Below are 27,939 nucleotides of genomic sequence, written 5' to 3'. Positions count from 1 at the left end.
TTAAATGTAAACTTTGCACACTGCCTCAACCACCCTTAGAGGAAATCCAGAGAAACACAAAGAATATGAAGGAAACAGGTTTACAGGTATATTTATTTAGAATCATTAAGAAAAGATGAAGACGTTAAAAAACGAACTCCACTAAACAGTTATAAACAAATACATGCTGATTATTTCATACAAAGTTGTATTATGTTCTTATTAGATAATGACATTTAAATATTGTAACATTAATTAACTGTTCCTTGATAGAAATGCCACTTCCCTTATAAAATAAAATCCTTCATTACATACAGATGTAGAGTCGCAACATTTAACAGGCAACAACTTTTTGCAGAGTGAGCCTCCTTTATCCTTTTTCTTAATAAACTGTGTGATATTTACACTTTTGTTTTTAATTCAGACTGGATGTCTGATTGGAAAAAAATGCAATGAATGACACTGAGGAAAGCATTTCCAGTAATTTTTTTTCATAGTATATATAGTTAATCTCAGAACAGATTTAAACCGTCTGTGCATAGACTTCTCTCTGCATTGGATGAACCAGCTGAGTGTTTATCATTCAGCACAATTTTGCATAGAATAAAGCATCTTTACTCAAAAACCTTTTAAAAAATGTTTATATGGTAGCAAAAGGTGCAAAAAGTGCAGCCTAGAGTGAGTGCTCCAAGTACCATCAACTCTATCAGTTTGCATGTGCAAAGTAAAGTTATTGTTTATAAAAAAGAAAGTGTTACTCTTGTGCCTGTGAATTACAGCTTTGATACAGTACATTGTATATTTGATTTATACCCCTTAGTATAAAAAGTGAGACTGGTTTAAGAACCTCCCTTAGTTATCTGAAGCTTTATGCTCTGTTTCAAACCTGTGCATTTAGACGGCTGAGGTAAGATCGTACACTTTTCCATCTATTCTTCTGCCCCTCTATCCAAGGAACCATAAAAGTTACAACCAGGCACAAAATCAGTTGCCCAAACACCACATGAAGATAAATGGAATAAAATAAGTCTATTTCTGTGTCCTGAGTGAGAACTTTAACTCTTTATTTTCTCATCATTTCTTCCAGTTTGGGGTTGACAAAGGAAAAGCCCCTAAATGCACTCTGGTCCATAGTTGCAAGCAGCTTTTTATCACCGTAGGTCAGGCGAACTTTCTCACCGAGGAACTCCCGATCAAAGTTGCTGTAGTCACTTGGAGATTTCTGTTAGAACAAGAAATAAAACGTTAATTTTAAAATGAACAGCAACAAGGGCAAAATCAAAATATTCAGGAAGATATTTCTTTTGACACTTCGATTCAATGAGTTACTGTTTAGTGATGCGTTTGAAGTGTCTCAAAGATCCAACAGAATAACATGAACCAATAAATGACTTATTACAGCAACGTCTAGGTGAGTGCCTGTGGCTCTTCTAAGGTTTCATTCTGATGTTTCTTATCTTCCTCTTCACAATGCTCCACAGATTCTCTACAGCTGTGATACTAAGGTCAATAAAGCAGTTATTGGTGCTTTTGGCGGTATGGGTAGATGCCAAGTCTTTCTGGAATTGAAATCAGCATCTCCATAAAGCCTTTTAACAGAGGGTAGCATGCTGGGCCGGTGCAGAAGTTTTTTCTATTTCATAAAAACAAACCAGCATCAGCAGGTGACATGGGTTACCAAATCACCGACTGTGGACGCTTTAGACTGGGTCTCAAGAAGCTTGGATTCCAAGTCTCTCCCTTTAAAACTGGGGGCTTAATTTTTAAACAAGAGATAAATTTTCATCTAAAGACGAGACTGTGGTACAGGAATAGCTTTAAAAATAAAATATGACCGTCTTTGTGCTTAACAGGCTCCGGTAATCCATAAAGCATTTACACTAACTAAATGCCCACATTTTCCTACCACAAAACTTTCCAATTACATGCTTGTATACGGCACAACACTGACTGTCAGCTGGAAAAGAAGCCAAATCATCAGTCTGCTCAAGGCTGCATAGGCTGTGATCTAACTATTTGGGAATTTTTTGTGTGCTTTTATTGTGTTATCTTAATTTCCCAGGAAGTGAAATTTCTGCTTTATCAGCTATAATATACACAGCAATAAGTGGAGTGGGCATGAAGCTTAGAATCCAGAGGTTCTGAGTTCAAGCCCCACTCCCACAGACTGCCACGCTGGGACCCCACACTGCTCCCCGGGTGTCCCAAGATGGCAGACCACTGCTCCCCAAGGGGATGGGTTAAATGCAGAGGTAAATTTCTCCAATGCGAGATAAATTAAGTTCAAATATTATTAAACCCTTCAGCAAGCCCATAAATCATACTCTCATACCACTTTGGGCTTGAACGGCGGGTCCACTTGTCTCTTCTCCAGTAAAGTCCAGTTGATGTTTTTAAAGAACGAGTGCTCTCGGATGTTGCCAACCACCCCCAACCTGCGCTTTGGATCTCGCACAAACAACTGAGGGAAAGACAGGAGGAAATTCACTAAATAACAGAAACAAAAGAAACATATCTGTGACATTACCTTCAACACAACTACTCATTTACCAGCTCTAGCAGGCTCTTTGAATCCTTGCTGATCCATCGGGGGTAGTGAGGGGGTTCTGTCCTGATGGCTTCAAACAGCTCATCCTCACTGTCACCTTGAAATGGTGACTGACCAATCAGCATCTCATAGACCAGCACACCAAATGACCACCAGTCCACTGAGAAAGTGTACTTCTGTCCAATCAGGATCTGAGATAGAGTAGACAATAGGAAATGGGTTTATGTTTGATGTAGATGCTGTGGTATCCTAGAAAGGCCACCAGGAGGCAAACATGCATTTACAAAAACGATCATGCAAATAAATGAAAGCAAAGTGAAGCTTTTAATTGAAATCAAACATCAGAATATATGAACATATTTGTTCAGAACACTTAAAAGGAATTCCTCAGACTAACCTCTGGTGCAATGTAGTCTGGGGTCCCACAAAATGTGCCAGCTTTGTTCTCATTGGAGATGTTCTCTCTGCACATGCCGAAATCTGCTATTTTTATGTGTCCATCACTGTCCAGCAAGACATTGTCCAGCTTCAGATCTCTGTAGATAAACATACATACATTTAACTGAATGATTATATAGTGTCCTTTGTTGTATTTGCAGATTTTACGGAACAAAGACTCCTACCTGTAGACGATTCCTTGGGAATGAAGGAACTGCAGTCCTACCACTATCTCAGCAGCATAGAATCTGGGAGTAAAAAGTCAAACCGCTTTACGTCAATGAAGTCCCAGTTATAAATCTGCTCATTACACTCTTATCTTGGTGTGTACTCACGTAGCTCTGTTGATATCGAAGCGGCCTTTGTCTTGTATGTGAAACATCAAGTCGCCTCCATTGAGGAACTCCATTACAAAGAAGAGATGCTCCTGAGAAAACAAGATAGAACTGTGAGCTCACAAATGAGACATTAGGAACTCAAGCATAGAGAGAATCATTCAGATAACGCAGGCTGGATGTGTGGTCTTATCTAATGAACAGCTGGGAATTGTTACTCAGCGGTGAAGCCTAAGTTTACTCCTCTTAAGAAAATCCTTAAGGATACAATTAGGGTTGAAACAATTAATCAGATTAATCGTGATTAATCGTTAAATGGAGGGTAGAGACTATAAAATATGCCTTTGACTGACAGAACAACCATATTAGAGCAGTAATTATATCAAAATTGTAAAAAAAAAAAAAGAAATAAAATATATAAACATTTTGCATTTAAGATTAAACATTTTTTTCATCTGTCAATATGCTATATCCAGCACTCCTCAAGTGGAAACATTTTAGTTTCACCTGGTTAAACTTAGTAAAAAATCTTTAAGGAAACTTTGGCTATCCGATTATTAATCGATTAATAAAAAAAAAATAATCGACAGATTAATCGATTTGCAAAATAATCTTTAGCAGCCCTAGATATAATAAAGAACATTGTTTTACTAACAGATGTAGAGTACTTTGGAAATGTATCAACATAAACTCAAAGTCTTGCTATGGGTGTTCAACTGGGTTGAAGCTCAACCTACAAATGAAAGGGGCAGGAAAACTTTAGGGTGCTATATAGGTGATGTTCTTACTTTAGTTTGGAATGTGGAGTAGAGGTGAGTGAGGAAAGGGTTGTTCCACGCCAGGCTCAGGACTCTTTTCTCCACCATGGTGCACTCAATATCATCATCCATCAGAACCACATCCTTTTTGAGGGCTTTTACAGCAAAGAACAGCCCTGTTCCTTTGAGTTCTGCCAGCATCACCTGGATGTGGGAGTTCAGATAACCATGGGAAGGTTTGCTTTCCGACATTTTAAAGAGAGGAAAAGATAAACGGTGAAGACAGCAGGACATACCTTGCCAAAGCTACCTTTTCCCAGCACCTTATGGAAGGTTAGGTTTTCCATGTTGAGGTGCATGAGTGACTGCTGGGTTTTTACTTGGGATGGGGCCGGCCTCACACTCTTTGCTTTTCCACCTGCTGAAAATTTGGACACTTTGAGTAAATAAATATGCAAATCTATAAACAAATACACATGCAAATACCGAGGGAAATCTAGCGCTTCAGAAACATATAAAAATAATAAAACAAATAAAAAAGCAACAATGTAAGGAGAATAACAATCAACATTTAACTCACATGTAACATCCTCCCCCGATAGCTCGTCTTCTACTGTACATGTCTTATCACTCGGACTTGTAATTGAACTCCTGTCTTGATAAATCCCAATTTCTGGTCCATTGCAGTCATCCTGTTTCTTGACTTCATTTTCCTGTAATAAAAACAAATATTTAGGGTAAAAGCACAGATTTTAATGACTAAAAAGGCAAAAAGCTTGATGATCCACCAACCTTGGCAATTAGAGACAGAACTTCTGCCAACATTTTCTGGTCGACTCCACACAGATTGGCCACTTTGCATTGGCAGTAACTATGGACATTCATGTTGCAGTCTGCTCAGCAGCAGGAGCACCAAGCAGTATGTGGGGGATACATTCAAAGTGTAGAAGTTAGCCTCATGGTAGAATTGAAAGACGAAGAGAACGTAAAGTCCAAATTAAAACAAGGGTTAATATGATTCACCGCTGCATTTGAGGCCCTGTTTGAGAAGACCCCACAGCAGACTGCCACAGTGGTCGCAGAATGTGGGGCTCTTGTAGTTGTACACCTTAAAGCGATGCGGCATATCAACGTTGAAGCGCTCCCTCTGGAACTACATCCATTAGAATTAGAAAGATATAAAAGGGAGATATTAGAAAGGATAATACCATTACTGTTATAATTAACAGACCATAACAGCTAACATTTTTACAGATTTACAGAATAGAACTGAATGATATTGCATAAAACAAGTGAAAAGACACTGTTTTGTGTGCACCAGATCAACGTTTGCTCACTCAGTGCAAATTGACAAATGCTTGTTTTTCACATTAAAATATAAACTTATTCTAAAAGGTACAAAGCTTGATAAAGAATGTTAGGTACATCTGTTACCAAGTGCTATCTAGGCTATTGTTTTGCCAAACAGGGAAGTTATACTTTCAAATGATTTATGTTGTAACTCAGTGCTAAGCTGTCTCCTATTTATTGGTTTTGCTCCAATTATGGAAGTTAACAGTTTGATATTTTTTGTTAACTCTGTTGTTTTTTTCTTCTGCTTGATATACCTCCTCACTTTCAGAAAAAAAAAAAAGCTGCTGCAGTATGGAAATAGTGTTTGGAAATAGTATTTTTCTCAGTAACTGGGTCAAGTTTGATATTTTAGTGCAGTAAATACTCCAGCCATGTCCTCCAGCTGATATTTGTAAAACAAAACATGCCTTGCTGGACTAACCTGATCTGATGTTGACATTTTGCATGCACACTGGAAAACATCAACTTCACCTACCATAGTGTCACGGCTATTCGCTGCTGTTCCAGTGCACCTGTAGATGATTTTGTCGATGCACTTCTTGTGGATGGCTGCATTGCATTCTGGGGTAAAAAAAAAATGAGATAAAGCGTACATTTAGATGCTAGGGATTATTTAGGTAATAGAGGTCAAAAGAGTAAACGTGCAAAAATATGGAGATGAGCTTAAAAGCAACTTACGTTTACACTTATACCCTTGTTTGTTGAGACCCCTATTTGAAATAGGTGAAAGAAAGGAAAATGTTTTAAATCATGGACATGAAAAAAGGAAATATTTTCATGTTTGTGGACTTGGGTGGCTGGAATGACTGACACTAGGATTTGTTTGGATTAGTCTATAGATCTCAACCTTATTGATATGCAAAAAATGTTTTATCTGAGTCTCAAAAAAAAAAAAATAGACCTAATAGCGTGTGTATGCTCAATGGATTTGCATTTATTACAATCAAAACTGATAAGAGATAACAAAAATAGAAAGTAGGTTAAATATAGGTTACTATCAGGTACAGGCTTAGGGGGAAAAAAAATCAAGACTTTCTACTGTCTGTCCGTAAAGAGAACGTATTTTTGGTAGATTGGATACATAGAGGAGGAGCTTGGCTCACAGATTGCTGACACTCCCTACTCTTGGATGATGAGTTGACAGTCTTGCGGGAATTTCCCAGACACTGATTCATGCTTATAATGATGGTGTTCCAACTTACAGCTCAATTGCTGAGAAACAAGCAAACAGGCAGGTTACTTGGGTCTTCTCTTAGAAGCCTTTTGAAAATCTGGTTGCCTCACAAGGTGAGGGATAATCTGACCAGGTTTAAAGGAGGATAACGTTAAAGGAATAGTACACCCAAAACATGATTAGCCTTCATTTTTTACTCACCCCCATGCTGAACAACACTCTGGAGTACTTTTTTGATATCTCAAATGCATCTGGAGATCTGGGAGGCTTCTTGCTGTCTGCTGACATTCAAATAATGGAGGTCTGTTGTGCCCGAGACAGAAAGGTCCATAAAAGTCCACAAAAACGTGTCAATATTCCTCCATACTGCTCGTCCAATGTATTCCAAGTGTCCTGAGTGGGTAGCATCCAGAATTTACTCGAAACGAAGTCATTTAGAATGTTTTTAGAGAATAAACAGTAGTGTATAGGATTTCCTGAAAGCGCGCACATGCGCGTTCACGAGCCTACGGAAGCCGGCAGACCAAACCAGATGAAAGTGCGCATTCAGCGTCTGCTCTGCCAATAATGCAAGCGTAGAAGAAGAAATGTGCTGTTTACTTGTGCAAAGAAAGAAACTTCAGTGTTGAGGAAGAGCAGGAGTTCTTTGCCGAGCTGAATGCGCTGGTTTGGTCTGCCGGCTTCCGTAGGCTCGTGAACGCGCATGTGCGCGCTTTCAGGAAATCCTATACACTACTGTTTATGCTCTAAAAACATTCTAAATGACTTCGTTTCGAGTAAATTCTGGATGCTACCCACTCAGGACACTTGGAATACATTGGACGAGCAGTATGGAGGAATATTGACACGTTTTTGTGGACTTTTATGGACCTTTCTGTCTCGGGCACAATAGACCTCCATTATTTGAATGTCAGCAGACAGCAAGAAGCCTCCCAGATCTCCAGATGCATTTGAGATATCAAAAAAGTACTCCAGGGTGTTGTTCAGCATGGGGGTGAGTAGAAAATGAAGGCTAATCATGTTTTGGGTGTACTATTCCTTTAAAAACAATACCCCTGAACAGTAATGTCCATTAAAAATTTACTAAAACATGCCCTCCCTGGTCTGTCCAAACTGACAAGCCAGGCAAGAATACATTTGTAATGCAAAGAAATATTGCAATCTGTAGATGTGCAGTGCTGAAATACCGTATTTTCACGACCATAAGGCTCACCGTACTAAAAGGCGCACTCTCAGTTATGTGTCCCATTTCTGTATTTAACACACACATAAGGCGCACCGGACTATAGGGCGCGTTTTTTATATACCGGTACATGTCCTCTACTACCTTTAAATACCTCTACTGCGTATTTAAAAATACAGCGGGGGCAAAACTGAGTATGACTGTGCTTTATTCATGTATTTATTACAAACTATTAATCAAACCTGGGTGCTGGCCGTGAGACAGACACATCGCAGATGACACAGCGCTGTGATCGCTCCTAAATTAACTTAAAATCCCGAAACCTGCCGACGGAATTTGTTCGCTTTTATTACCGGTATCCTGGTGCCTGCAGCTAAAATTATTTAGATGAAAAACACCTGCCAGCAGTTGCGGTGAACCTGGAGGCTGCCCAGCCTAGAGGCTGCTGTTGAAGGGATTTCTGCTGTCGGTGTACCGCTGGTATGTGGGGGTCTGAGCGCCTCCGACAGAAATAGATAATCTGGATGAACTGACTGCAATTATGAAGTTTTCAGGTGGACTTTCTCACTTAAAAACATATTAAAACTACTTTATTCCCACTGATCACAGCAAATATAGCTGCAAGATTTAGATTATTTAGATGAAAAAACACCTGCCAGCCGCTGCGGTGAAACCGGAGGAGACCCGGCCCAGAGGCTGCTGTTGAATTAAGTTTTCAGGTAGAAAAATAGAGCGGGAGCAAAACTGAGTATGATTGTGCTTTATTAATGTATTTATTACAAAGTATTAATCAAACCCATCAAAGTCATCATCCTCTGTTTCTGAATTAAACAGCTGCGCTAAATCAGACATGCCAATTTCCCCTTCTTCGCTGTCAGAGTCACTTTCCGTGCAGCGCGGCTCCTCAGAAATAATGCCTGCTTTTGCGAAAGCTTGAACAACAGAGCCAGCAGACACGTTAGTCCAAGCATCAACAATCCATCCGCAAACTGTGCGTAACTTGCCCGGCGCTGCCTTCCACTTATCCTGAAACTGTGGTCTCCGTCTGTCATCCATCGCTCCCACGCCGCTCGCAGCCTTACTTTGAACCGTCGCTTCACACCGATGTCGAGCGGTTGAAGTTCCTTTGTCAGACCCCCGGGATAACGGCGAGCACAGCATCCATTTGATTCACCATGTTTTTCTCATCAGCTGTAAGATGGGCACGCATGGAGTCACAGATTAACTGCGATGGTGATGCGTGGAAAAAAACACCTGGTCTCCTCACATACACCTGCCTCAGCCACGCTTTCATCATCTCCTCATCCATCCAGCCCTTTTCATTTGCGTTAATATCATATGTCATCAGAGCGCTGGGTCTGTCTCGCTGTCAGCTCCCAGATCAGCTTCTCTGATTGGTTGATGCGGCACGTCCAGCAGCAAAACTTCTATTTTTCCATCTCGAGCAGCAGCAGCGGGTTGGCGGTGCGTCAGATGCTTAAACGCTCCCGACGCAGCGCCTGCTGCTCAAAACGCGCTGCGGGACCTTTTGCTGCACCTATACGCACGTCAACCATTGACTTTGCATGTAAACTCGCTGCTTCTGCTGCACCTGCTGGGTCCGGTTCACACCGATGTCGAGCGGTTGAACAGCGAGCACAGCGTTAATTTGTTTCCCCATGTTTTTCACTTCAGCTGTGAGATGGGCACGCATGGAGTTACATATTAACAGCGATGGTGATGAGTGGAAAAAAAAACACCTGGTCTCCTTACATTCAGCCACTCTTTCATCATCTCCTCAATGAGGTGGTCTCAAAAGTCGCAGTTACAACACACATAGGGCGCACCGCACCAAAAGGCGCACCGCACTTTTTTAGGGAAAAAAAAGATGTTTAAGTGCGCCTTATAGTCGTGAAAATACGGTAATAAAACACCTTTCATGCAAAACTTTAATAATGGACAGCAAAAAAAAGAATGAGAAGTCCACAAAAGGACAGAATCAGGCTAAGGAAGTTACTACTGGTATGTAACCAAGGATGACACCTCACCAGACAAAGTCTCTGCAGACGGAGCAGAAGGTGGGCTGGCGGAAGAACGTGGCAATAAACTCATGGTTTTTGACCACATGAATCTTTGGTTGCTTTACAGCTCCTCTCCTCCTGTTCAGAGTCATGACTCCATCTGGAGGAGGAGCCTTAACGGACTGGTTGAGATGATCTGAGGAGCAGACATAGATTTTAACATCACTCACAGCATTAAAATGTTGATTTCGTACATTCAACTACAGTACACCTCATCATCAACTTACTGGGAAGTAATGAATTCTACCTCTCCTTAAGGGTTTTTTTTTTCATTCAAAATTTATTTTAATGAGAATACAGACAAATACCATCCTAAATAAATTGTTTCAAGTCAGTACAGCAGGAGTCTTTCAGGGAAGAAGGTGTGGGATTAGTAAACAAAGCAAACAACAGTGGTGAAATGGAAGGGAGAAGGTGTGTGGGTTGGCAGGAGACAGGGGCAGACACAGGAACAATTGGGGGGAAAAAAGGAGCAGCCTTATGGCGACAAATGTCTTATGGTGGGGAAAAAGTGATAAGTTTAACAGATGTATGTTGGGAAGAGATTCATAGTGACCCAAACACAGGAAACAGTTCGATTGGAGAGGGACGGTAGATGCAAAGCATACAGAATCTTAGCACTGTTCAAACGTAACACTGGGAATTTATCTAAATGGGGAACCCGTTGATTGTGTGGGTGGACACTGATGGAGAATGGGGCCCATTCACAGTAGATCTCCACACTCACTTCTACACGTCTACTGATGTCGGATAAAAAAAGACATCTAGGTCTGCTTGTTTTGGATTGAAATTAGGGCTGAAACACCTAATCGGATTAAACGATTATTGAAATAATCATAAACAAATTTAGTAATTGGTTAAATGGAGTATAGAGACTCTAAAACATGCTTTTAGCTGACAGAGCAACCCACTTAGAGCAGTAATTATAAAAAAGATTGTATAAGAAATGTGTAAACATTTTGCATTTAAGATAAAAAAACAATGTTTTGGTCTCTCAATATGCTCTATCCTGAACTCCTCAAATGGAAAAGCTATAGTTTGACCTGGTTCAATTTGGCCAAAATTCTGCTTTAAGGAAACTTTTTGCTAATATTAAATGATGATTCCAAAAATAATCGACAGATTAATTGATTTGCAAATTAATTGTTAGTTGCAGCCCTAATTGAAATTCATATAGAAATACATTCTTTGGGTAATTTAGTACTTTCAAGATTTTGAACAGTGTGAAAGTCTAGGGTATTAGGACAGAGTAAGGGGAAAATTGTTTGGCCCAGAAAGAACAATGACTTCATTTGGTGTGGTTTCATTTCCAACATTGTACTTCATCTCTTCTGTTTGACAGAAAAGAGCAGCGACCCTAAAGATAAGGAACAGTCCTGTGGGCTGCATTTCTGTACAGAATATTTGTTTTGTCATTACAACAACAAAATCCACACCTGCACAGATAGGAAAGGAGGGAAGGACACAAACTCTGACCCATTTAAAGCGAGAGTCTAGTTCAGTAAAGAAAAAGGGGAGGACATTGGTAGAAAATCAGATAATTTTGTAATTGCACCTTAATTGGATTTGACTAATTTAAATTTTTTTGACTATTTAAAGATTTGCAAACATGTCATTAGAGTTATTTGAGAGATATGATATCAAACTGTATCTATTATATTGAGATGGTATAATATATATATATATATATATATATATATATATATATATATATATATATATATATATATATATATATATATATTTTTTTTTTTTTTTTAAATAAATAAAAAAAGAGATTGTGTATTTTGCATTAAAGTCACTTTTTCAGCCTTTTCTCCTGATTTTCTACAGCTGTTAAAAAAATATGCCTGTGTGACTTTTGGAACAATACATTGATTCAGAGGAGCCTTTTTAAAAATGAATGTACAATAAGAAAACACATGTGATAACTACAGCATTAATCACCATTCAGTTTAAAAATAGCAATAAAATACTCCCTGATGCTGAGCACTAACCTCACCGTCTGCCCCTAATAAAACTCTGACCATTAAAACAACCTGCAGCCTATTTCTTTTCTGTTTAATGTATTATAATCCAAAGAATGACAAAATATAATGATCATCAGCAGCTCGTGATGGCCTTAGTGGTGCATTTATTATGGAACTACATCTACATTTTTTGCAGTTATCTTTTTGATGGTCTTCAGACTTTTGTGTTGAACTAAAAAAAAAAAAAAACACATTCTAAAGATAGAGTTTGATGTTAATGTTTTGGACGCTATACAGAACTCTTAAGCAGTTAAAACACACTTAATACATCAGGAATGATAAGTAGTTCTTTACCCCGTATATAGCTAGCTCTTAGTTATAGTAAACATATTTATTGCGCAGGAATAAGGTCTTAGCTCTGTTACACTGGTAGCCGAGTAATCGACATTTCGTTGTCAAGATTCACCTTGTGTTTTTTTTGTGTGCAATGACAATAAAGGAAGTCTAAGTCCAAGTCTAAGGAATGATGATCACCATCAAATCAGGCTTTTGGTTTACCTGTATCTGTGTCCTCCAGGAAATACTGCAAGATGATGTGAACTCTCCCTGATGGATACAGGTCCAGCGATAACTCAGAATTGCTTCTGTTTCTAGAAGCCTTGCAGCGCTCCATCAGTTGCGACACACCTATGGTGGCCTTGGCCAAAGGCTCTTCAGAGCTCTTCATGAGGACAACTTCAATGACACGACCCTCATAGATGTGAGCGTCAAAATGTGTCTTCCAACTAGGAAACATGGTGGGCTTCTTTTGGACCAGCGTTTTTCCTCGCTCTGTGGAAAGACAATAGCACAATCAAAAGAAAGTCCCAGGAGTTGACTGCACTCGTTTGGACATCCACAAGCTTACTTTCTCAATGTGAGAGTTCAGGTTAATAATAGTCATAACGATAATCATACACATATACACAGGGACATACCTGTAGTGAGAGATTCCTTAACCCTGATGGCACAGATAGGGGTGTTTTCCATATCGGGCAGAGCACCCATATCATAGCCATTCAGGGTAATTCGTAGAAAGGGTGCCATGGTGACCACTCACCTGGGACTCCTGAAAAACAACACAAACCAACAATCAGGGAATGTCTCAATCTAACATAGAGCTGAGCCCAAATCCAGCCTGGTAGATCACAAACTACTGGAGATAATAATCATTTTGAGTCACCCAGCCTGAATCCTGACCTAGACTTGCAAATGGAGCTAAACATCAGGGAGATGGCAAGAAGGAATCCTTACCCTTTAAGAGTTAAAGCTTATCACCGAAGATAATTTACCAAGATACAAACATGAACATGCAAAAAAACTGGTGAGTAATAAGGATGTTAATATTCCTGTCCATAATCAGGAGCAACATCAAGACTGAAACTTCTTTTAAATCTGAATCTGAAAGGGGCCTGAAGTATTTAGGATAGTAACAGTAATACAGAGATATGGCACTTAACAGTCTTTAGTTTCTATAGAGGAAGTAGACGGTTTCTATTCAACTTGGTGCATAATGCAAACTCCTGCTCTAGTAATGGGGGAGGGGCACTTTCAAGCAGGAGCAAGATAAGCCAGTGAGATGGTTTCAATAGGCTAAATATTCAAAAACAAAATAAAACCGACTAATCTCATATAGTTTTCCTACATGGGTCCATTTAGAACACATTCCTACCTACTTTAAGGTTTCTATTAAAGCACACTCATTAATAAAACTATTTTAAATATCTAGGTGGTAAACCAAAGGATTTAAGCAGTAAAATGCATCAAATTCATTCCTTAATGAAGTTTAATCTCTTAGTGAAGCGTTTCTTTATACACTTCCTCTTAAACCCTGTATGGATTAACCTTTCTCCCCTCAGTCTTGCTCTGGCAGAGCAAGACTGAGGGGACTTAAATGTTATCGGGCTCCTATTAGGACTGTGAAAAAGATTAGAATGGAGAAATCACTATGGAGAAATCCTTTTTTAAAGTTTTCTGTAAAATGAAACTATTGATGTTTTACCTGAAATGCTCCATGTTTATTCAAAAGATAAAGACCAAAGTTGCTTCAAACGGGCTCCTTGTGTATGTTGTCTTTATTTCTCAGCCATTAGGCTTGATAAGGTCCTCCAGTAAGTCAGTCATTAAAATGAGCTCATTTCCACTTTATCTGCACAATCAACTGAGACACTTAATCCTCCTTAATGCATCGTGTTTTAAGTAGTTTAAATAACATCAGATAAATGTTAAAGGGAGAAAGCTTTAAAGCATATATTCTATATAATTAAAATTTTTCTATTTGATTTAAATCTCCAACTCCAAAGCACCTGCCGCACATTTTATTTCTGTTTTGTAACTCATGCTGGTTAGATTTAACGGTTTGAAAAAAATAATTAAGTAATAAAATCTGCAAAATAGCGAAATAAATTGTTATCAAGTCTGTTCGGTGCAACTCTAGTAGGACAATCACTGTTCGACAATAGAAAAATAAAAGGGGTGTCTGACAAAAATAGAAATTCTGCAGCTCTCTAGTGTGAAGAATTCCTAATGCACAGCATAAAATCATTGCTGGACATGTTCAATTTTAAATAATATTTTAATGACATTAGCTACCTCAAACATGTGAAAGAGAATCAGCCAGCATGTTAAATCCCACCAAAGAAATTAAATCTAAACCATATTACTAGAGTTATGTTTAATTTTTTATTTAATTTCCATTTAGGATTAATTAAGTATTTTTGAACTGAATTGGAACCAATCAGACCAAGTGCTTTAGTGAAAAAACCCACACATAGTTGAACTTAAACTTGAGAAAAACTTATATTATAACTATATTTTCCATTTAAAATGTTTAATTACAATACTAATTGTTATTGTATAGATGTGTTCGTATAGGTAAGAACTGCACCAACTCTCTATTTGAAACAAGGTGTATATATATATATATATATATATATATATATATATATATATATATATATATATATATATATATATATATATATATATATACACACATTTTATTTATTTATTTTTACAAGGCCTGTTCTGTCATAAATGTGGCATATATTAACTTGACAAGAACCAGGAGCTAAACACACGTCGGCTCTGTAACTTTGGCAGAAGTTTACAGATAATCAATAATTGTTTACTGCCTAAAAAGTTGTAACTCAACCTAAAAACTTGCTTTTTTTTTTTTTACACATCGACTTCATAAATTTGGTTGAGGACTAATTTTAATATTACTGTGCACCTTTAAATTCTGCAATATTGGTATATTAACCATCTGCCCTAATTGCCTTTAGTGGTTAAATGGCGGCTACTGCAGGTGAACATATGAAGTGAAACTAAAATGTTACTGAATTTTAAATCTATCAGTGGCATAACAACCACTATCCCTCTACTCATTCTTCATGCTACAATAAAGACAAGTCAGGCTCCGATAAGCTAGCTGCCACTTTTGTCTCCTGACTGCAGCCCTGCTAACCTCAGTGTCTCCTTTCACCAACCTCTTTGTGTGGCATTTCTCTAAATTAATGCTTTTACATTGGTTGAGGAAGACTTTAAAGCAAGCATATGTCACCTGGAATAAATTTCAATTGTAAACTTTGTAAAACCGGTTTTAGGTAAAAACCTCAGGGAAACATTGAGACATGCTTGCTCTCATGCTTTGTCTCTTACTGAGCTGAATGTCGTACATTAGGAGGCTCCAGGAGACTGAAGCAGTGCATGCTGTTATGTATGTACACACGTGTGTCTCAGTCAACTAAAAAGGTAATCACAGGGCTATTTTAAGCTCTTGCTGAACAAAGATCTTGTTTTGCTTCACTGAGGTGAACGAAGAATTTAGTTGAACATTTTCCTACAGCAGTTAAGTGACTTTGAAAGGCTATGGAAATTCCCACTCCGACTGGTCCTACTGGTAAGAATTATAAACAAAGAAGAAACCTCAGACGCAGCCACATTAAATCTCAGACACACTTGTTCACTTTTAAGTTGAGTGGTGAACAGAAATAAACTGTAGTATGTGCAGAAAGCTAATGATCTGACCAAGGAAGTGACAACCAGAGCAGAAGTGGCCCTGAGTTATTCATTATTGGAGCCCTTAACCTCCTTTTAATGTCAAATGTTACTCTGCAGCTGCTTTATCAGAACTGAATCCAGGTTTTGTTTAGACTGCTGTTTAAGACATGCAATAGTTGTTAAAAATTTCCATAGAGATGAAACACATGGGCTGAGAAATTCATATTTTCCAAGTATAAACATAATTATCGACCAAGATTTTTTTTTTTGCAATTTGTGTCTTGGGCTCAACGTATATATTGTAAAACTGCTTCATGGACATTATGCACAAACAGGCACCCTGTCTCTCCAGAGGGAGTGGAAAACCTGACTGCTTGTATTTGGGGAAAAGGGTGGGTAAGGAAATGGCTAAAGACTTAAAAAAAAAAAATAAAATCCTCGAGGATAACTAGGGGTAAAAGAAAAATAAATTTTTTTCAACCCAGCAGAAAAAAAGACCCTTAAGACTGAAAACCTGCAGTGATGTGGTGACAGCATCTTCAGGGAAAAAACAAAAAAACATGTGGGTTACCAGGTATTACTGGTAAGAGATTAAAAAATAAAAAAACAAAAAGAAACTTATCAGACACATGAGCAGCATAGTTTGAAGAGTATCCTCATTACAATTTTTACAAGGCAAATGTTCTCTAAAGCATAGATATATGCAGTTTTAGAGTTAATATAAGACTAGCAACAAATGATACAAAGTAAATATGACAGAAAAGCAGAACTGCATCTGATGGCACCTTAACAAGAACATTTGTGAAACTATTTTAACAACTAACCAGAGATGTATTGTTTAAAGCAGAACAGAGCAAAACATGTTGATTGATGGGTTCATACAACAAAAGCTGACATTTCAACATTATGAAGACTAATTCCTGTTACCACTGTACCTGTGTTGAAGTGTTCTTGACTAATAAAAGTGATTCTGTTAATCAAGTGCCATGCATATATGTATATGAATCAAGTAAGTACTCCACTCCACATTGTTACTTTTAAAAGCATTAAAATATAAATTATAAAGCCATCCGCCAAAGAGAATTTACCATTAAACCCTCAATATAAAGGGAAGGATTTTAAGCTGGAAACTCAGCTTTTATGTTCAAAACATTTTTTTCTGTAAGTTCTGAAAGTATTCATTTGTTTTATGGTTGTGTTACAGGGTCTGTTCATTTCTCTGGCAGCATTTCAGACACGCTACAGAAAAATAAAAGGTGTCATGGTGAGAGGACAGGAACAATTTGTACAAACTGTGATAGAACTGGGACTAGCTAAAAGGTTCACAATTGTCATTATCGTCTACTGTCAGGACATAATGTCAGTTTTAAGAGATCGGGGTTGGTCAAAAGTTAGCTTTAAGGCTATATGAAAAGGCTATTTAATTACTTTTAGGGAATATGAACTACATTTAAAACCTGGTTAAATCTATGTTTGCTAAAGAGGCCATGAAACACTGATTTCTTACACTTTGATTTCCTTTATAAAACCCTCAAAAATCCTATGTTCCTTAGCTTTTTAAAGAATCAAAAATAAAATATTTTCTAGAATTGCCGAAGTATACTGAAATATATTACACTGAGTAAAGATTCCAATTAACAAAATGCTTGCCCCATAAAGACGACAAACAAGTAATAATGTTACATATAGTTTATTATTTAATTTTGTTAGTTAAACATATCATCATCACGCCCCTGGAATAAAAATAACACCTTAGCTGATTCAACTGAGATTTTGTAATGTTCAAAACAAAATCAACCATTAATATAATAAATTCAAAGTAGTTATAATAGTACTATCTGGGGAAAAGGGGGGAAATTTAAAAGATTCTCTGGGTTTTACTATTATTGACATTTTAAACAGAAATCAAAAAGAAGTTGGTACTTTTCCATAAGTTAGTCTGTGTTAAAGACAAAAAAATCATGGAACCAGAAGCTCATAGCTGTGTACAAAAGGTAGATTAAAATCAAAGTCATGCACAGTAGATGCATTGCAAACAGGTCCTGTAATTCACAGGGCTTCAATTGTGTGATCTGTTCCTTACAGAAAGAAGAGACCGAGCAGGTCTAACAGGCTTGGGAGCTCGCCGTGAGTCAGCAGGTTATCAGCAGGTCAGTGAGGTCGACAATCACAATTATTAAATTGGCTGCTAACTGACACCAACGCATGTGCTCATGTCTTCCCAAGGTTAATAGTTTAGCTAAACATCAGTCCTCTTGAATAACTAACAGATTCTCCTATGTGAAAACACTGTTAAATGGCAAATTTTCCCAGGCTGTTGTGTAATTGATCACTGGTATGAAAATGTCTTTGCAGTTGTGCCAGATGATTGCTGAAGAAGTCTATTCTTGTCATCCTAAATTATTTCCTTAAGGCTTCTTAGACTGCATCCTGGTTTATTGCAGTTTAAAGAGCAAGTAAACAGCAACTGATTTTGATCAACAGAATTAGATGCACCAGTCTAAACACGGCAAGGCTGAAAACACGGACCATATTCTCCATCCGTAAAGTCGATTTAATCTGATTCATCTTAACTTCCAGCTGAGACCACAATAAACAATTCTTTCGCTGACTTTTGAAGGAATTCTGCATCAGTTGAAAGTAGATGCTGTCAGCTGGCTGAGCCGACCCAAGGATCTATTCAATTCAATTCATTTCAGTTCAGTTTAGAGGGCATCATCTTAAGGCACTTTACAAAGATAGTTCAATTAAATCATAAAGACCGATTAGTTCAACGTTTCCCATTTAGAAAAGCCTTGGGTTGTCAGCATGGGATTGAATTTAACTTAATTCTAACTTTAAAATTCTGACATGTACCCCTCCTTTTGTCTCAAATGATTTACAGACAACCATCAGTGTTCCACCTAACTGGAGGTTTTACAGGACAGTTTAAACTGACAAACAGTTGCTTTATCTGACTTGAAAATTACACCTCAAATTATTATTTACTCCTACTTTGCAGCTTCTTGATGTGATTGGAACATTTTATCAAAGTCGGAATGTACACGTTATAGACAAATCTTCCAGAAAATTGTATGCAATTACTGTAGCACTTGTGTTTATTTTCCTTTAAAGGCATAATGTCCTGCTTTGAACATACTGACATATGATTAAAAAGTTGTCCAGATGTCTAATGTGCATCTGTCTTTCCAACAAAAGGAGTTTTCCCATCACAGACCTGCAGAGGTCCTTAAGTGTCTCACTGACTGAGCATAATTTTAAAAGGCTATGAATGTGGGGGAAATCCAGTTTCATTAGATCATTAAACAAATGTCTATGCCATAAAATATACTTTTACTAAGCATCAGCACAAAAGCAAGTACTGATAGTTGAATTGTCTTTGTGATGTGTGTCCAACAAAAATTGCATGCATTACAGAGGCAGCAGGAGTCAGGACTACCAAATGCTTTTAAAAATCAAAGTACCGGAAACACACAAAGGGAGAGAAGCTGTGAAGGTAACTTCAAACATCATTTTGTCAACGGTTTTCACGTTAAAGATGCAGACTCATGCTGCTGCAAAGACGTTGCATAGTTACAGCAAATCTTATCAGGAAATATTTTGAATCATGAAAAATATAAAACCTGTCCATGATTGCACCTTGCATGAAAATTAGACCCGTCTTTCCACATTCCACAACTATAGCAAAACTCCCAACCACAATTAAAAAGACAGGCAGATGGGATGCACAATTAAAAAAGGGTGATGACAGATGTGGAGCACTCAGTTCAAGGAAATGAACAAATCTTTATGCAGGAATTTTCTTGCCTATTCCTGTGTTTTATTTTTTATCTAATTGTTTTTTAAAAAGATTTCTACTTAGTAAATTACAGATTTCTAAAAGTATTTGTAAGCTTTTCAAACCTGTGAGCTGCAAGATCTTTCTCTAGAAATTGCTCAGAATTTGCTGAAAAATCTGAAAATACAATCTTCTTACTATACTGAAACGGATTTTTTCTCATTAATGCCATAAGCTTAAGAATGTTTGAGTCATGATCGCAGAAGCCTCTGCTGCTTTAGGAAAACTATGGGTTTTTTTTCATTGTTCAAGGGCCTGATTGTCATTTGCATGTGAATATGCCAAGAAAGTTGTGCCTCAGAGCAGTCAGCCTGCAGAAACACGGCAGAGAGAAGGAGCAGTCACTACTGCTAATGCTCTATTTTGATCATGGAAGCAGGTACAGATATACACTTTTTTTTATTAGATGGAAGCAGGTACAGATATACACTTTTTTATTTATTATTTTATTATTTCAGGGTATTCTTATTAAAAATATGAATACCCTGAATTAGATATACAGATATAAAATAGAAAATTTCCAGAGTAGTAAAATTTCAAATTCAAATAACCAATATGAACCAGAGGGGTGGAGTCAGTAGGTTCAGAATTCAGCTGTGGTGTTGGTGAGTGAAAAGCTGTGCTTTAGCTTTATTGCTGATACTGAAAGAACCTATTTGGTTCCATGACAAATATACCCCCCACCCTCCTGCTTAGTTCTGTATGTGGACCATGAAGCTCCTGGTTATTTATGATGGGTTAGTATCGGCTGTTTTGGCCAAGTGTGGCTGCAGAGCCACTATAGGCAAACAGAGCAGACCTGCAGGAAACAGCTACTGCAATTAATTGCATGTCTTTTTTCTTATACTTTCCTCCCTTATATAAATGGATGGGTCATTTACAACGCAGTAGAAAATCTTTAACTCAAAACAGTACTTTTTAAGGCCAATTTGGATACCTTTTATTTTAACAGTCTAATTCAGTGGTGGGCAATTCCAGTCTTCTAGGGCTGCTATTCCTTCCGATTCTAACAAACCTGAATCAAATGGCTGAATTACCTCCTCGGAATGCAGTCAAGTTCCCCAGAGCCCTGCTAATCTTATAACTACTTATTTTATGTGTGATGGATAAAGTAAACATCTAAAAGTTACAGGATACCGGCCCTCGAGGACTGAAGATGCCAACAGCTGGTCTAAAGACCTAAAATGATAACAGGTGTCACAAATCTCAATCTAAACAAAAAAGAAAAATTTATTAAAAAAAAAACAACAACAAAAAACAATAATAATGGATACTAAATGGAGATGGTTGTAATGAATGTGCTTCATGAGATCTCAAAGCATAACTGCTGAATGCACTCATTAATAGTTAAAGGTACGCAGCTACCAGCCAATGCCAAAAAATCTATCAATCTATCTCTAACACAATCTCTTGATTTTTTGTTTTTGGAGACCGTCTCTATAACAACATTCCCAAATATAGCTGGATAAACCAGCATTGCAAACAGATAACATCCCTCCTTCCAGCTAACAAAATACAAATGTAGGAGGACTGTCTGAATTAAAGGCAAATTGTGAGGGTATTGGAGGCCGCCTCCAAGCATCAGGGCAATATACGATTTCATCAACATGACATACGCGTAAATGGACATTACTACAAGAAGCTGCATGGATTTCTAGTTGCCTCTGCCTTCTGGGCAACAGACACATAAACAAGTTCTGCTCCGTTTAACTAACAAATCTGAACAAAGGTCCTACTTCATTGAAATCTTTCAAAGAACAAGAATCATTTTTCTTTGACTATATCTGATATGCATAAAAAAACGTTTCACTTGTTGGATTCAGATACTGCGGTTAATACTTCAGTTGTATGTTTGTGGCATTATAAAAAAAGAAGTTGGACAAAAAGCCCCTTAAAATCCTGTCACAAATAGCCAATTACATAAAAAGTATTTAGAAATAGAACCAATATTTATCCAAAGTTGTTAGGAGCTGGTTTAGGTTTTTTAAGTGAGGTTATACTGAATGGTTATAAGCAGCTAATAACCTACCTGCTGTAGATGACCAAATTAGATGCCTCTTTCTGTCATCAGCATGTTTGGAATGGCTATTTACTCGGAAGTGATTATTATTTAAAGAGAAGGACACCCCGCCTTCTAGCTCATTTTAACCAATAGAGGTAAGGGCGTAAACAATAATATTCTCACATAACATGTAATGCAAACAAAACTCGTACTCAGTAACAAAGTACTAAAACAGAATGCATTTAAGTATGGTTGTCAAAAGAATCGATACTCAAAAAAGTATCGATACTGAAACGTTGTATCCTAATACTAATTTTCAAAAGTATCAATACAGTGCAGAATAGTGGAAAATGCACTTTCTGAACACTATGTGATTGAATAATTCTGTGCACTTTTCAGTTTCAGACTTTTTTTTGTAACAGGTGCAGCTGCTGAGAATTATTTTTGTTTCTTAACCGGTCTGGCTAGTGTCATTGCTATCTGTGCAAAGCATAGCCAAGTAAAGAAAACTTAATTTTAATTTTTTAAGTTTTTTTACCAAGCTTGCTTAATATTCTGCAGAGCAAACAACCTCAAAATATGATTCTTATTGTATTTTTATTATTAATGAAAATTTCTGTTGAATTTTGGAGTCTTTGTTTTTATCCTTGTGGTATAGAAAATGGTATCGAGTATCGAATATTTTCCTTAGTATCGGTATCGAGTTGAAAAGTTTAGTATCGTGACAACCCTACATTTAAGTCAGTATTATGTTTTAGAGTTTAACATGGTCTTACATTTGAACAAACTATGTAACCATTTTATTCCCAGGATAAGCAGTGTCCTGCCTCCAACTCTTTTTTCCTATGTAAGCAATCAGCTACCTATTTATATGGCTACCAATAGAAAACTGTAAGCTTTAAACTTTTATAAAACAGCTTTTGCACAAGCTGCTGCAGTCTTTTTGGGATTGCTGTTTCTTTTGGTGATGTCTTGTTCCCTCCAATAGATTAGTGAGTAATTAGCCTCATTAAGCAACATGTTTAAAGAAATGGACCACCAAGCGAGTTTTCTACTTCAGATCTCAATAATGTTTACACAGAACCTGACTCCAGAAGTGTTGCTTTAACAGAATATGACAGGGGGCTTCTTAATCTTTCCAGTGACATGACTTTCTTTTCATACTTGATCAAGTAAGTAAAACCTTTTTACAAACCTCTACCTAATCCTCAAAACTTACAGAGACATTTTGTCTTTAATGTTCCATTTTGAAAGAATGCAAGTCAACTTATCTTCACAAACAGGAACTAATAACCCTGAACAAAGAAGCCTTTAATGAAATTCAGTGGTGACTGGCAAGAAGCCTGCCTTTTTCCATCCCTCCAAGGTTAATATGTAAACAGCACCAGACCAAATGCACCTTCACACACACAGACACACATGGTGGCGATCAGATTATTTTGGGATGCTGCATTATGTCAAATAGGATATGCCTTTAATGAAGATCACGGTCAAAAAGTCGCCCCCCAAATGGTTTGGCTTCTTTCATGAGAGCACTAACTTTTGTAACGATGCCAAAGCTGCAACCGACATGGAAAGAATCCTGCCTCTGTGTCAGGGACTGAATGTGTGTTTGCTTAGCATGCTTTAAAATGAGGTGTCCATTTCTGCTTCGCTCACAGTTCACAAAGGCTTAGTTAAGCCCAACAGAATAGAATCTAAACCAGAGGAGCTAAACAGGATACCAAGTTGTAAGGAGGAGTGTGCGCACAGGACAAAAAGAAGAGCTGTGACAAGAGCACAATGGCATGTGATGAGCAAAAGCATCAGCGCCCAGAACTCTTTGTGCAAATAAACCTAAATTGTGCCTGAATGTGTTTGCGTTTACATGCAATTATGAGAAGGTTTCTTCTTTACATTGCTTGTTTATTGTATCATTTCAAACTAGAGGTGCACCAATGTGATTTGAGATGAGAAAATCCTATTAATAAGTTTTGACTTGGAACATTTTTTTTTATAAAAATTGCATTACTGTTAGAACTTAGGCATCCAAACCCTAAATTTAATCAAATGTATCTTATTAGAGGATATGTTCTAAAAGTTCATCCTATGATCCATTTCTTATGCATTAAATATACAGGTGCTGGTCATAAAATTAGAATATCATGAAAAAGTAGATTGATTTCAGTAATTCCATTTAAAAAGTGAAACTTGTATATTATATTCATACATTACATACAAACTCATATATTTCAGATGTTTATTTTGTTTAATTTTGATGATTACAAATGACAACAAATGAAAATCTCAAATTCATCATATCAGAAAATTAGAATATTACTGAAGACCAATAAAAACAAAGGATTTATAGAAATGTTGGCCAACTGAAAAGTATGAACATGAAAAGTATGAGCATGTACAGCACTCAGTATTTAGTTGGGCCTCCTTTGGCCTGTATTACTGCAGCAATGCGGCGTGGCATGGAGTCGATCAGTCTGTGGCACTGCTCAGGTGTTATGATAGCCCAGGTTGCTCTAATAGTGGCTTTTAGCTCTTCTGAATTGTTGGGTCTGGTGTATTGCATCTTCTTCTTCACAATACCCCATAGATTTTCTATGGGGTTAAGGTCAGGAGAGTTTGCTGGCCAATTAAGAACAGGGATACCATGGTCCTTCAACCAGGTACTGGTAGCTTTGGCACTGTGTGCAGGTGCCAAGTCCTGTTGGAAAATGAAATCTGCATCTCCAAAAAGTTGGTCAGCTGCAGGAAGCATGAAGTGCTCTAAAACTTCCTGGTATGTGGCTGCGTTGACCCTGGACCTCAGAAAACACAATGGACCAACACCAGCAGATGACATGGCACCCCAAACCATCACTGACTGTGGAAACTTTACACTGGACTTCAAGCAACGTGGATGAAGTGCCTCTCTTCTTTTCCTCCAGACTCTGGGACCTTGATTTCCAAAGGAAATGCAAAATTTACTTTCATCAGAGAACATGACTTTGGACCACTCACCAGCAGTCCAGTCCTGTTTCTCTTTAGCCCAGGCAAGACGCTTCTGACGCTGTCTGTGGTTCAAGAGTGGCTTGACACAAGGAATGCGACAGCAGAAACCCATGTCTTTCATACGTCTGTGTGTGGTGGTTCTTGAAGCACTCACTCCAGCTGCAGTCCACTCTTTGTGAATCTCCCCCACATTTTTGAATGGGTTTTGTTTCACAATCCTCTCCAGGGTGCGGTTATCTCTCTTGCTTGTACACTTTTTTCGACCACATCTTTTCCTTCCCTTCGCCTCTCTATTAATGTGCTTGGACACTGAGCTCTGTGAACAGCCAGCCTCTTTAGCGATGACCTTTTGTGTCTTGCCCTCCTTGTGCAAGGTGTCGATGGTCGTCTTTTGGACAACTGTCAAGTCAGCAGTCTTCCCCATGATTGTGTAGCCTATAGAACTAGACTGAAAGACCATTTAAAGGCTTTTGCAGGTGGTTTGAGTTAATTAGCTGATTAGAGTGTGGCACCAGGGGCCATCAATTTTGAACCTTTTCACAATATTCTAATTTTCTGATATGATGAATTTGAGATTTTCATTTGTTGTCATTTGTAATCATCAAAATTAAACAAAATAAACATCTGAAATATATGAGTTTGTATGTAATGTATGAATATAATATACAAGTTTCACTTTTTAAATGGAATTACTGAAATCAATCTACTTTTTCATGATATTCTAATTTTATGACCAGCACCTGTATTGAAAATAAAACCCTCTTAGTTTTTCTCTATACTTGATCAACGGAGAACTGGTTGATTTCTTAGTCATTATTTCTATTGACATTTTTGCCTAAATAAAGCTCTATTATGTTCAAAACAAACTTAAGTTCTACTCTTAAAAAAGATAATGGAATATATATATATATATATATATATATATATATATATAAATCAAAAATTTATCAGCAGGTTTAATATGAAAATCAGTATAAGCCATGAAAAACCTGATTTACACCCGAGTAAAGACGCTAACAGTTATAGATGGGTTAAACCTGGATGTGTGGCTCAGGAGACAGAGGAGTGTAACATTTAAAGTTTAGTTGCGTGATCCTTGGCTACATGTTGAAATGACCTTAGGCAAGATACAAAACCCACACTGCCTCTAAGACACTCAGCAGGTTTACCTCTTACAGCACACAACAAGAAAGGACTGTGAGAATAAGCAGACTTATTGCAGTTCAGATTTTATTTCAGGTGATCTTCTTCATAATAATATAAAATTTGCACTATTGTTTTAGGATCTAAATCTAAACATACATTTTAACATAAAAGCAAACATGTTCCGCCTGTTTTGTTTATTTTTGAGTTATCAAAAGATCAGGATGCTTGCGGAGCAGATGTCCCTGCGTCTACCCTCCAAAATGATTCACAATGCCCTCGACCTATTTTCACACAGTAGTGACTGTGGGCAAATAATGTTAACTGTGCTCTTAAAGCTCTGCGGTCTCAACAAAACAACAACAACAACAAAAAACCCAGCACAATAGCAGATGGAGTGTCTCAAGACTTTAGCAACCGAAGGAATAATTTCAACACTTGTTCATTTGTTCAGCCAGCGATCAGAAGATGTTGCGGCTTTTGAGTCCGAGCAACGCCACAGCTGTCAAAGATACTTCCTTTTAAGATATTACTCCACCATGATGGCGAGCCGTTATCACTACTCACATTTTCACTTAGACAACTAAATTAGGTTTGTATTGTTGTAAAGTCAGTGCCAAGTTATAGGTACCTTTGTTATCTCAGAATTATAGACTTTGATCTCAGTTGTGCACAACAGATAAACAACCTAACGCTACGGTTTGTTTTTCAGGTCTACGTTTATTACCAATTTCATTCTAATAAAAGGATAGAAAAATTGTGTCTCAAGGCTGAGTTGAGTCTGTATTTTCTTTTTCTGATTCATAATAAAATAAATTAGCCAGAACAAGGCATGGCCAACCTAACACATATGTTTTAAAAGCATTCTCCCACACAGGTTCCTACTCACTGCTACACAGTCAGCTGGCTAAAGAAAAGCTACTATACTTCCTTTCCTGAGTAAAAAGCAAAGAAAACTCAGCCGTTTGTAAGTTTTCCAGATGTGGAAAGGAGACAGTTGTACCATAAAAACTAAAACTAAAAACAGTCATAAATCTTAATGTACTTGACAGGACCGCCCTAAATTAAAGAAACAAGATTATCATTTTTTAATTAAGCGCCATTTTCATGAGTATGATACCTTGTACTATAACTAAAATATCTTATAATTAAACCTGTTTTAGTTAAGTTTATGAACCCAGATAATGTTATAGATGACATTAAAGCTGTTATAAACAACACACATCATTTTAGTAGCAGTGGGAATAGTTGTTGCTGTTCTGTTTTGATTCTAAGGGTTCACACCAGGGGCTTTGTGTACATATTGTGTATTTTTTTATTTTTGTACTTTTAATGGGTTCCTATGTTACTTGAGTGTTTCCTCTGATCCATTCTTGTTTGGACAGCTCATGAAAAGGGCCACAGCATCTCACCAGAGAAATGTCCACATTTGCCTTGGCTTTGAAAAGCTGCCACGTGATTAATTGCAGCTCTTCCACTACACTGACCCAACCAGCCCAGCGAGACAGAAATACAACTCGTTTCGCTGTCAGGTAAAATTCACAATGAAATATGGCAAAAACAGCTTAAAATAATGACAGGCAACTAGACAAAACATTTTACTTGGAACAAACAGGTACAGGCTGATACTGCATTGTTTTCCCAATTATCAAACACCGAGTTGTAAGTTCTGCAAAACACGAAAGAAGTTCAGTAACTCACCGCTTTCTTCTCGACCTGAAGGCTGCCTTTGTTGTGTCACAAATTTAGAGTTTTAATAACAGGTCTTCTTGGAATCCACCGCAATATTAAGGCTACTTATGAGGAAGTGCCTCGGAGTGCGCCTGTTCATTCAAGCTTCTTCTACTTCTGCCTACCAGCTCGCGCTGCGCCTCATTAGCTGGGAGCGCGCGGCGTATGACGTTATCCAGGTGAATTCCCGTGAAACCCCGGACGCGCGCGCACACATACACACCTACAGACAAAACCCCCCCCCCCAAAAAACAAAAACAATTCAATGTAAGGATGGTTGGGGGGTGGGGGGTAGGTGACTGTTTCCACCTGTCTTTTGACAGGTGTTTCTGATTTCGTATCGTTGTGGTTTTAATTATTTTATTTTTTTCACAAAATGGACTAATGGAGATCCTGTTTCA

At 37.7% G+C, this 27,939-nt stretch overlaps 1 protein-coding gene across 4 annotated transcripts; it reads right to left on the bottom strand.

Annotated features, from left to right (window-relative positions):
• Window positions 1-75: 75 nt before the first annotated feature.
• Window positions 76-27,680, bottom strand: LOC119789564 (protein kinase C delta type-like). 4 transcript variants are annotated; one of them, XM_038294522.1, is made up of 17 exons: window positions 27,509-27,680; window positions 12,776-12,906; window positions 12,357-12,629; window positions 9,796-9,964; window positions 6,090-6,121; window positions 5,887-5,972; window positions 5,082-5,211; window positions 4,851-4,951; window positions 4,687-4,771; window positions 4,355-4,479; window positions 4,089-4,262; window positions 3,301-3,392; window positions 3,151-3,213; window positions 2,925-3,063; window positions 2,530-2,718; window positions 2,312-2,440; window positions 76-1,201 (listed from the first exon to the last, which is right to left on the bottom strand). In XM_038294522.1, exons 2-17 carry the CDS (start codon window positions 12,882-12,884, stop codon window positions 1,043-1,045), a joined length of 2,055 nt encoding a protein of 684 aa, XP_038150450.1. In that variant the 5' UTR covers window positions 12,885-12,906; window positions 27,509-27,680; the 3' UTR covers window positions 76-1,042. The 4 variants fall into 4 exon arrangements, with proteins under 4 accessions (XP_038150450.1, XP_038150426.1, XP_038150441.1 ...); XM_038294498.1 differs by having other exon boundaries at window positions 4,639-4,771; window positions 27,509-27,679; XM_038294513.1 differs by having other exon boundaries at window positions 4,355-4,476; window positions 4,639-4,771; window positions 27,509-27,679.
• Between the last annotated feature and the right edge of the window lie 259 nt (window positions 27,681-27,939).

This window comes from Cyprinodon tularosa, unplaced genomic scaffold, assembly GCF_016077235.1.
Source record: "Cyprinodon tularosa strain WSP-4 unplaced genomic scaffold, ASM1607723v1 ctg11, whole genome shotgun sequence".
Classification (NCBI taxonomy): Eukaryota; Metazoa; Chordata; class Actinopteri; order Cyprinodontiformes; family Cyprinodontidae; genus Cyprinodon; species Cyprinodon tularosa.
Note: the sequence above shows the minus strand (reverse complement) of the source record. Positions and strands in the feature narration are given on the sequence as shown.

Bases quoted from the DNA above. Each gene is read 5' to 3' on its own strand.
- LOC119789564 (XM_038294498.1), bottom strand. From the start codon at position 12,884: ATGGCACCCTTTCTACGAATTACCCTGAATGGCTATGATATGGGTGCT. The intron at 3,214-3,300 runs GTGAGTACACAC...TTTTACTCCCAG, and splicing joins TTCGATATCAACAGAGCTAC to ATTCTATGCTGCTGAGATAG. The intron at 3,064-3,150 runs GTAGGAGTCTTT...GTTTATCTACAG, and splicing joins TCCCAAGGAATCGTCTACAG to AGATCTGAAGCTGGACAATG.